The sequence below is a fragment of the Phoca vitulina genome, unplaced genomic scaffold, assembly GCF_004348235.1.
Source record: "Phoca vitulina isolate PV1807 unplaced genomic scaffold, GSC_HSeal_1.0 scaffold19, whole genome shotgun sequence".
Classification (NCBI taxonomy): domain Eukaryota; kingdom Metazoa; phylum Chordata; class Mammalia; order Carnivora; family Phocidae; genus Phoca; species Phoca vitulina.
Genome location: NW_022589722.1, coordinates 34774623 through 34784359, shown reverse-complemented (window position 1 = coordinate 34784359; position 9737 = coordinate 34774623). Strand labels below are relative to the sequence as shown.

The window sequence follows — 9737 nt, the reverse complement described above, 5'->3', positions numbered from 1 at the left end:
ACACACACACACACACACATTGACACACAGACACGTGTACGGAGGGGAAAGGGTTTGAAAGAATTTACTATCTCGTGTTTGAGAAAAGCGCCGGAAGTAACGTTGGGGGAAAAGCCAGCAGTCAGTGGGTTCCAAGGCCTTCGTTCTGCGTGGCTCACCCAGCGATGATGCCCACAACACCCCCTTGCGCTCAGGGCCTTTCCAAAAGGACCCGAGTCTCCCAGCTTGAGGTTTGGGGGCCCCGCCCGACTCCGCGCGCCGGCCCAGCCCGGCCCGCGCCAGCCCCTCCAACGGCCTCGGGATGCGAAGCGGGGCCGAGCGCGCGCCCCCCCACCCCCGCACCCCCGGACTCCCGGACCCCCGGACCCCGACCCCAAGCCCAACCCCGACCCAGTCCGCGCCCGAGCAGGCCCCGCCCCCGTGAGGCCCCGCCCCCTCGAGCCCCGCCCCGGGCTGCCGCGCGCGGAGGGTCACGGGACCGCGGGGCGGGGACGGGAACGGGGGCGGGGCGGAGCCGAGGCGGAAGCGCCCGCGGAGGGCACCGCTGCCCGCTGTCCCGACCCGCCCCTCCTCGGCCCGGTACTGCCCTCGGCCCGGTACTGCCCTCGTCCAGCCGCGCCGGACCCGGGGTTATTGTCATGTGACTTCTGTCCCTGACTACGAGCCTGAGCTCCAACCTCTAGGTGAAGAGGGTCAGATCTCCCAAATCAGGTGTCCTGGTTCCCGAGGGTCTCCAGGGAGTTATATCCCAGGCTACGGTCTCCTGGGTTCTGTTGGGATCAGGGGTCTCCGGAAGTCCCCTGAAGTCCACTGGGACTTCAGGTAGGGGTTGTCTGGGTCGGGGAGTGTTGGGGTCTGGGGTCTCAAGAAGGGGGTAGTGCCTGGGTCTGGTGTCTCAGGGGAGAGGTAGAGACTGGATTTGGGGTCTCAGAGGAGGGTAGTGTCTGGATCTGGGGTCTCGGGAGGATAGTGCCTGGATTTGGGGTCTCAGGGGAGAGTAGTACCTGGATTTGGGGACTCGGGAGGGTAGTGCCTGGATTTGGGGTCTCAGGGGAGGATAGTACCTGGATCTGTGGTCTCAGCAGAAGATAGTGCTTGCATCTGGAGCCCCTGAGGTAGACCTTGCTGGAGCCAGTTTGCTTTCCCTCCCAAGGGTCTCTTGTGCCAGCCCCATCTGTGTTGTGTGCCATGGTGGCACTGTGGGCCTTCGCTCTGGCCTTGGCCATAGGCCTGGCCACTGCTGGCCCACCTAACATCGTGCTGATCTTTGCTGATGACCTGGGCTATGGGGACCTGGGCTCCTATGGGCACCCCAGCTCCACCACCCCTAACCTGGACCAGCTGGCTGCAGGGGGGCTGCGCTTCACCGACTTCTATGTGCCCATGTCTCTGTGCACACCCTCCCGGTAAGTGAGGAGGCAGGGGAGCCCATACAGCATCTCCCAGATTCACTCTGGGCTCCAGTGGGGGAGGCAAATGCTCTGTCTCTTTGGAGAAGGTCACGTTTCTCTGTCTTCCTCCCCTCTCTTCCCTCCTCCACGTGTCCACTTCAGCCTTAGTTTCTCTCTGTCTCACGGACTCTTGTGACTTGTCCTATAGGGCTGCGCTCCTGACCGGCCGACTCCCAGTTCGGATGGGCCTGTACCCTGGAGTTCTGGAGCCCAGCTCCCGAGGGGGCCTGCCCCTGGAGGAGGTGACCCTGGCTGAGGTCCTGGCTGCCCGAGGCTACCTCACAGGGATAGCTGGCAAGTGGCACCTTGGGGTGGGGCCTGAGGGGGCCTTTCTGCCCCCCCACCAGGGCTTCCATCGATTCCTGGGCATCCCATACTCCCATGACCAGGTAGGAACCTCCAGGGCCCTCAGCCACCCTCCTCCTCACCTCCCACCAGTCCCCTTCCCCTTGACCCTTTGAGCCCCACCCCACAGCCCAGACTCCTGAATGGAACTGCTCCACCAGGGCCCTTGCCAGAACCTGACCTGCTTTCCGCCGTCCACCCCCTGTGATGGCAGCTGTGACCAGGGCCTGGTCCCTATCCCACTGTTGGCCAACCTGTCCGTGGAGGCACAGCCCCCCTGGCTGCCAGGACTTGAGGCCCGCTATGTGGCTTTCGCCCGTGACCTCATGGCTGATGCCCAGCGCCAGGGCCGGCCATTTTTCCTGTACTACGCCTCTCACGTGAGTGCCCTTGGCCCTGTCCCCTGAGCTGCCCTTGACTCCTACCCAGCGCTAACTCCTGTCTCTGCCCACAGCACACCCACTACCCCCAGTTCAGTGGGCAGAGCTTCTCTGGGCGCTCAGGCCGAGGGCCATTTGGGGACTCCCTGATGGAGCTGGATGCAGCTGTGGGAGCCCTGATGACAGCTGTGGGGGACCTGGGGCTGCTTGGAGAGACGCTGGTCATCTTCACTGCAGACAACGGGTTTGCTGTGGCAGGGGGCGGGGAAATGCTGGTTGATGCCTCCCCAGCGGGTCACTGGGATCTTCCCATCCTGACTGCTGGCCGAGGACGTATGGGCTACGGGTGTCTGAAGAGATGCTGCCTATGTTCTGGTGACCCGCAGGGCATGAGGGAGGCTGGGGGTCACAAGGACATGGAGGGACCCAGAGGGGACAGGCATGTGCTGGCCGTTTTTGTGTGCAGCATGTAACTCTGGGGCGGGGTCACCGGAGGTCACCCTGAGCCTCACTGACGACTTCCTTGTATGTCCCAGGCCTGAGACCATGAGGATGTCCCATGGCGGCTGCTCTGGCCTTCTTCGTTGTGGAAAGGGAACCACCTTTGAGGGAGGTGTCCGAGAGCCTGCCTTGGCCTTCTGGCCAGGCCACATCGCTCCTGGTCAGTCTTCAGGCCCTCCCCTCATGAACCCCTGGCCCCACCTCCCCAGCCCTGATGGCCAATGGAGTGATCACACAGCCTTCTGCCTCCAGGGGTGACCCATGAGCTGGCCAGCTCCCTAGACCTGCTGCCCACCCTGGCAGCCCTGACGGGGGCTCCGCTGCCCAACGTCACGTTGGATGGTGTTGACCTCAGCCCCCTGCTGCTGGGCACAGGCAAGGTAGGGTTCACAACCCTGAGACCCTGGCTCTCCTGCTCCAGCCCACAGAGCCTCTGTGGAGTGGCATCCAAATGGTGTTGCCAGTGGGGCTCCTGGGTGGGCAAGGAGCAGCTCCATATCCAGGGCCTGACACAAGGCCAATGGCTCCGGGTACATGCAGATAAGTGCTGGGGGACCCCCGCCCACCCTGTGATCCCTGACTTTGCCCCCAGAGCCCCCGGCAGTCTCTCTTCTTCTATTCGGCCTACCCAGACGAGGTCCATGGGGTCTTTGCTGTGCGGAGGGGAAAGTACAAAGCTCACTTCTTCACCCAGGGTAACTTCCTCACCCCGGCCCTGCCGACCTTCTTGTAGCCCCAGCGCCCGGGCCCTCCTCCTCTTCTTGCCCTTTGCACAGACGTGCCCCCCCTCTCCAGGCTCTGTCCACAGCGATACCACGCCAGACCCTGCCTGCCACGCCTCCAGCCCTCTGACTGCCCATGAGCCCCCGCTGCTCTTTGACCTGTCTGAGGACCCTGGTGAGAACTACAACCTTCTGGGAGGCTTGGCTGAGGTCGCCCCAGAGGCGATGCAGGCGCTGAAGCAACTTCAGCTGCTCAAGGCCCAGTTTGACGCTTCCGTGACCTTCAGCCCCAGCCAGATGGCCCGGGGTGAGGACCCTGCCCTGCAGATCTGCTGTCAGCCTGGCTGCACCCCCCGGCCGTCCTGCTGCCACTGCCCAGAGCCCCAGGCCTGAGAGCACAGGTGCAGGCCAGCCCGGGGCGCCTCACCCGACCCAAGCATGGCATGGTTCACTGCTGTGTGCAGGTGTGTGGAGGTGCTTTGTACCTGATGACGCTAATAACACCAGCTGGTACTCATAGGTGTGATAATTCATCTAATCCTTGTGATAACCCCGAGGTAGGTGCTGTTCTACCTGTGTTACAAATGAGGAAACTGAGGCATGGAGCGATCCAGTGATTTGTCTGAGGTCACCCAGCTGTAAGAGGTTGGGCAGGGATCTGAACCCAGGCATCCTGGCTTCGGGAGCTGCCCCACCACCGCTGTGATTGTGTGTCCGTGCAAGCTTGGTTCCTGAGTGTGAGCGTGTCCCTTCGCGGAAGCCATAGTAAGTGCTTTTGTGTGCCAGGAACAGGGTGGGGTGGGTGTGAGGGCATAGTGGACAGAAGACCCTGAAGTTGCAGAGCACCCAGGAGCACCTCCCTGGAAGACGCATTCCTGGAGGCACTAGAACTAGGGCACCGGGGCTCTTAGCAGAAACCTGTCTGAAAGCAGGTGATGATCAGCACATTCCAGGTGGGAATAAGGGGAGATAAGTTCCTGAGATAGCTCCCCAAGCTCTGCCTCTGCCCCTTCCAAAGCTCCGCATTTTCCACCTCCCCACACATACCTCAGGGTTGGCTTCATCCCTGCTCAAAACTCTGCAGGCTGCCCATGGTGCTCAGAATTAAGTTCAAACTCCTTAGAGGCCCTGAACCCTCCGAGGCCTGCCCTCCTCGCCACCCAACAGCCCTCAGCCCTCAGCCCTCAGCCCTGGCGTGCTGGCCTGGCTGTCCTCTGTGGGCCAGCGTGCTCTGTCAATGGCTCTGCAGAGAGGACTCCTGACTGCCCACCTGTACCCACATTAGCAGTGTGTCGGCCTTGTAGTCAGTCACCTTGTGTGTGTGCTCATGGCAGGTCCACACAGGCCCCATGTGGTCCCTCAGGCTTGCCTCGGGCGCTCGAGGGCAGCATCCACTTCCCTACTAATAGACCCCCGCTTTTCCAGTGTTGGGCGGAGGCCCATTGACTAGCAGGTACAGCCTCTCCCTGACCCAGTCTGAGCCAGTCACAAGCCAATCCAATGATTGGTCCAGGAATGGCATGTGACTAAGAGTCCTGGTCAGTGAAAGGTCAGTGGCAGTCCACCAGGACGCTTGGGTCCCCTGCAGCATTCTTCCTCGGTGGGCAGTGAGGCTGGTGCTCTTGCTGCCCCTGACCAGACATCCCGTCTCCAGCCACCTACCTCCAGAGCTCACGGTATAATAAACCCTACCTGTTTAAGTCACTGCTAGTGGGTTACCTGTTACTTTCAGCCCAGAGAAGTCTTGCTGGAATGGGACATGTGAATGGGATGTATGGCCACCACATGTGCGAGTGCAGGCGGTCTGGGAGAGAGCCTGGGCTGTCAGACGTGGTGTCCCGAGGCCCTCACTGGATCCTCCATGTGGCTCTTCCGTCACTTCTGGGCTGGCTCAGGGGCTCCACTGACCATGCCCCAGATCCTGCTGTGCCTTGGGGCTGCCCCCATAGGGCAGTGGTTTCCTCGGGGACCCTTGCAGCCGCTGACACTGGCATAAGGAGGCCCCAGAGGAGCTGTGCCCTCCCCCTAGAGGCTGCAGCTTCTCTTCCAGTGGGGTACACAGTCACCTCAAGGTGCCCTGGTTCCAGAGTGAGGACTGAGGAGCTGGAGCGGGCACACCGTCTGTGCATGGCCTCCAAAGACCAAACACTCAGCAAGAACCACACCAGCGCTGACACCCACACGTAGCACCAGGCACGGGCTGCTCCAGGCCCACTCGGGCCAAGTTTGCTCGGCACCAAGTGCTGTGCATGGTGCTGGGGCCCAGATCATCGGGGGGACCCATCCCTGTTCCCGTGCACTTCTTGTCTAGCAAAGGGTATGGGCGTCAACCCTGAGATCGCAGACAGGTGGAACCCCGGCATGTTAGGGGCCCCTTGCTCCTGGGTGGGGGTGCGGAGGCATGTGGCTGTTGCCTGAGAAGGGACACTGGGGGCTCCAGATGTTCTCGGACTTGATGGGAGGGTGGAAGCGTGGTCCGTACGTGGGTATAAAGCTACACACTTAGCTTGTCACGTGTGTGTTATATCCTTCAAGAGAGAGGAGAATTTCGCTGATAAATACCACAAAGGAAGAGTGCAGGTCCTCCAAAAGCATGATCTTTGGGGGAGAGGGGGTGCAGAAATCATTGAATACATCAGGGATGCTTCGCCGTTGGCTGAGATCTGAGGAGGGGTGTTGAAACCCACCCTCTGCCTCCAAGGCTTGCGAGAGGAACAGACTCTCTCACCCTCTCAACCCACTTTTGGTTTTGCTGTGAGGGCTTTTGGAAGCAGAAATACTTGTCTCTCATCATTTCAGCTGCTCCTCATCCAGTCACTTGTGTGCACACGCACTTGCAAGCATGCACGCATACATGCTGAGAGACGTGCACACAGCACACACACACACTTGTCGTGGCCCCAGATGCTGTCTGCGATGTCCCTGCACTTCCCTTTCTTCTCTGCTCCTGTCTATTTAAAAAACAGCCCCTTTTCCTGTGAGTTAAGATTCACCCATTCACCAGACTGGTGGCTTTCCATTCCCACAGAGCGACTTCCTCCGGCAGCCCAGTCTCCTCTGGGAGGAGCTCTGTGGGTTTGGAACGGACAGAACACGCACCCTGGCGCTGCCGCTTCCCTTCAGGTGCATTAGGAAGGAAGAGTGGCAGGCAGAGGGGCCGCACCTGCAGAGAGACCACCCCTCCCCCTCCGGCACCCCCCCTTGCTCACATGCTCGTCTGTCCCCCAAGTGACCAGAAGGGGGAGCAAAGGGGATGTTTCCATGGAATAATGCTCATTTGCCTCTTCCCTGAACCATGTACTTGTTAGAGCAGCCCCGGCAATGCCTGCACGCCCAGGCTGTTCTCTGTGCTCATGCAAATCGTGTTTTAATCATGGCTTTACCTTGTTGCACCCTGACCCTGCCTCTCAAGGGTCTGATGTGTCCTGTCACCTCCTTGACCTCAGGCCTGGTGCAGGGTTCGCAATAACAGAGGGAGGTCTGCCTTTACGTATGCGTCGCCCTCAGCCTCCTCGGCTTGTGTGTGCAGGTCCCCCCTCTGAGTGGTCACAGCCACAGGGGCAAGGTGTGACCCCCCCCAGCACAAACTGCATTTTCCCGGCAGCCCCACACCCCCCACAGCAAGGAGGGAGAGCTGAGTCTCTCTTCAAGTGGTCTCAGAAGAAAGGGACCCAAGGGAGAAAGAGGTCTGAGGTACCATTTGAGCCGACAGGAAAGTCGGGCCCTGGAGAGAGCAGTTGGGGGGGTGGCCTGGCCCAGGACTCCACAACAAGAGCAGAAACCTCTCCACATCACTTTGCAAATACTGTAACAACGTGGTGCCCAGAGCCTGCCTTCCCCAGGGAACACCCAATGCCCGGTGGGAACTGCAGCGCTCCTCTGACCTGGAGGGATCGAGCCCGCATCCGGAGCCCTGCTCCGCGGGGAGCCTCCTTCCCCCTCCCACTCCCCCTGCTTGTGCTCTCTCGCTCTCTCTGTCAAATGAATAAATAAAATGTTTTTAAAAAAAGTTATACCAATTATATTTGGTTTCCTATATATACACCAACCTAAAATTTAAAAAAAAAAAAAAAGTTATCCAGAGTCAGTTTTTATAGTTTGGTTGTGACCACAAAATGCTAACTGATACAGAAGGAAATTAAGTACTAACCCCCACCCTCCTAATCCCAGCAAATGAGGGCTGTCGGGGAGAGGAATGGTCCCTGCCATCCAGGTTCAGTGGGTCCCTGCCAGAGGGTTCAGTGTAACGTGCTGTGTTTGGGGTAGACATGAGGCACAGCCCTGAGGGTCCACCTGTGCCCATCCTGCCACCCTTGGTGGGGGGGGGCTGTGCATGCCTGGGGGGGAGCCGTGTCTGAACAGCATGACCTCCTCCTCCTCCTTTGCCACCCCGATTGGACAAGTCACCTACCCTGGGATACCTCCCCATGTGAGCTGCACAGTCCAGTCCCTACGTGGAGTCCCTGAGGAAGGACAGGGCAGGGTCCTGGTGGCCGGTTGTGCTGAGCCTGCTCATTCTGCTCCCCTTCCCAGGAGCTTCCTCCATGCCCCTCTGCTGACCACAAGTGCATGTCAACCTAATGCAGGATGCCCCAAAAAGAGTGCAGGCAGGTCATGCGCTCCAGGGTTAGCATGTTCTGTGTAGATGAAGGGCAAGGAGTCGTGGGCCCACTGGGCATGAGTGGGGTTCTGTGGAGGTGGGGCTTTGCACAGGGCAGGCACCAGACCCCTATTGCCAGGGGCCAACTGCTCCCAATCTGCACAAAGGAAATAAAAAATAAAATCCAGGTTTCCCCTTTTTGCCATCAACTCAGATGATGGCTGAGACAGCTTTTAGGGTAAATTGTTTAATCCTCTTCCCTGCCAAGTTCTGTGTATAAAAGGACTTCATTCACAGGTATGAGGGAGCAGTACTCAGTGCAGCTGACTTTGGATTCAGTGGCTGCTACCTCAGGACAGGAACCTGGATGTGAGACAGGACCTGTCTGCTGGGTTGTATGCCAATTGCACAGAACAGGACCCAGGCAGTGGAGGTGGGGCACACGCAGGGAGAGCTTCCATGCTATATATCAACTCCTGTCCCACACGCACCTGCACAGGTCCCACCACACCTGTGTCCACACCTGCAAACCAGGTGAGGCCCGCTCACGGCGGTGGTTTCAGGGGTGAGGAGCCTGGTACCCCTGCTCTGTTCAGCACCAAGACAGTGTTCCTTAATATCCCCTCTTCAGAGGGGGTGCGACTTCCTCATCCTAGGGGGGTGGCCTTGGATCCCTGCTTGGGGGGTGGAGGAGGGTCTTCCCACATGCTCCCTGGTCATGGGTTTTGCTCTCTGTGCCTCTTTTGAGGAGGTCAGAAACACTGCTCAGCTTTAAAGGATCCAAAGTTGGAGGCAGAACTTCTCACCTCTGCTGTGGCTGGCTGGGCGATCCTAAGAGGACTTGCTTCTTCACTCTGCTCCCAGCCTGCCTATGAGCGGCTCTGAAGGGCAGAAGGTGCACACTCCTGGGGCAGCCCTCCATCTATGGGGGCCAGGGGCCAGCAGGTAAATGTTCCTGTTTCTCATCCTTCCGGTGATGGTTCAGGGAGGCCTTGAGTTTGGACTTCACACTGGCTTTTCCTCCCCCACTGCCTCTCTCCTACCCACTCCTCACTACAGCATTCTGTGGGGCTTTTGCAAGACCAGCTGCCTGCCCCTTTGCCCTTGCTCTTCCTCCTGCCCGAAACTGAGCACAATGCTGTAAGATATAGCAGCCCTCAGGCAGTCATGAGGACAAAGGCCAAGCACCCAGGTCACAGGACCAAGGGAAGGAGCTTGTTGTCCTCCAGGTAGCCTTGTAGCAGCCAAGCCAGGCTTGACTCCCCCTATCCTGATTGATCAGACCCACCTCCCTGGGGTGTTCTCTTAGAGCTGGATGCTTTGAGTCACACCTACTACATGATCTATTGTTGAAATATTTTCATTGACATCCAAAAAGAGTGGTGTTCTCTATACATAGAATATAGAATCCCGTGTGTTTGTTGTACCTTATTGTTTATTTTCAGATCTACGTTTTCCTCCTTTTTCTTGCTGCTCAAACATTTCTGAGTCATGTATTTGTTGGTCTGTTTCATAACTAGAGATTCATGTGTGGAGACCATCTTCCATTGCACACAGCTCATTTCACAGTGACGTGGGCTACTTTGCTTTAATCTTCTTGCCTTAAATTCCTCATTGGGTCCCCTGATCTCTCTCTGGTCGCAAACAAAATAAAATAAAAAGCCATATAGAGAAAGGAGACTGGAAAAAAAAAATACACCAAAATATCAGCAAGAGTTGTCTTTGAATTGATATAAGA

The 9737-nt window shown here is 58.4% G+C and overlaps 1 protein-coding gene across 4 annotated transcripts; it reads left to right on the top strand.

Moving 5' to 3' along the window:
* Window positions 1-513: 513 nt before the first annotated feature.
* ARSA (arylsulfatase A) lies at window positions 514-4589 on the top strand. Of its 4 annotated transcripts, none has more exons than XM_032416790.1 (9): window positions 514-683; window positions 1154-1406; window positions 1600-1840; window positions 1958-2176; window positions 2251-2420; window positions 2713-2837; window positions 2930-3057; window positions 3270-3372; window positions 3473-4588. In XM_032416790.1, the coding sequence occupies exons 2-9, from the start codon at window positions 1189-1191 to the stop codon at window positions 3790-3792; spliced, it is 1524 nt and encodes a 507-aa protein (XP_032272681.1). In that variant the 5' UTR covers window positions 514-683; window positions 1154-1188; the 3' UTR covers window positions 3793-4588. The 4 variants fall into 4 exon arrangements, with proteins under 4 accessions (XP_032272681.1, XP_032272680.1, XP_032272682.1 ...); XM_032416789.1 differs by having other exon boundaries at window positions 514-822; XM_032416791.1 differs by lacking the exon at window positions 1958-2176 and having other exon boundaries at window positions 514-822; window positions 3473-4589.
* Window positions 4590-9737: the final 5148 nt, after the last annotated feature.

Coding starts and splice junctions, on each gene's coding strand:
- ARSA (XM_032416790.1), top strand. CDS start 1,189: ATGGTGGCACTGTGGGCCTTCGCTCTGGCCTTGGCCATAGGCCTGGCC. Junction 2,838..2,929: donor GCCAGGCCACATCGCTCCTG/GTCAGTCTTCAG, acceptor TTCTGCCTCCAG/GGGTGACCCATGAGCTGGCC. Junction 3,058..3,269: donor TGCTGCTGGGCACAGGCAAG/GTAGGGTTCACA, acceptor CTTTGCCCCCAG/AGCCCCCGGCAGTCTCTCTT.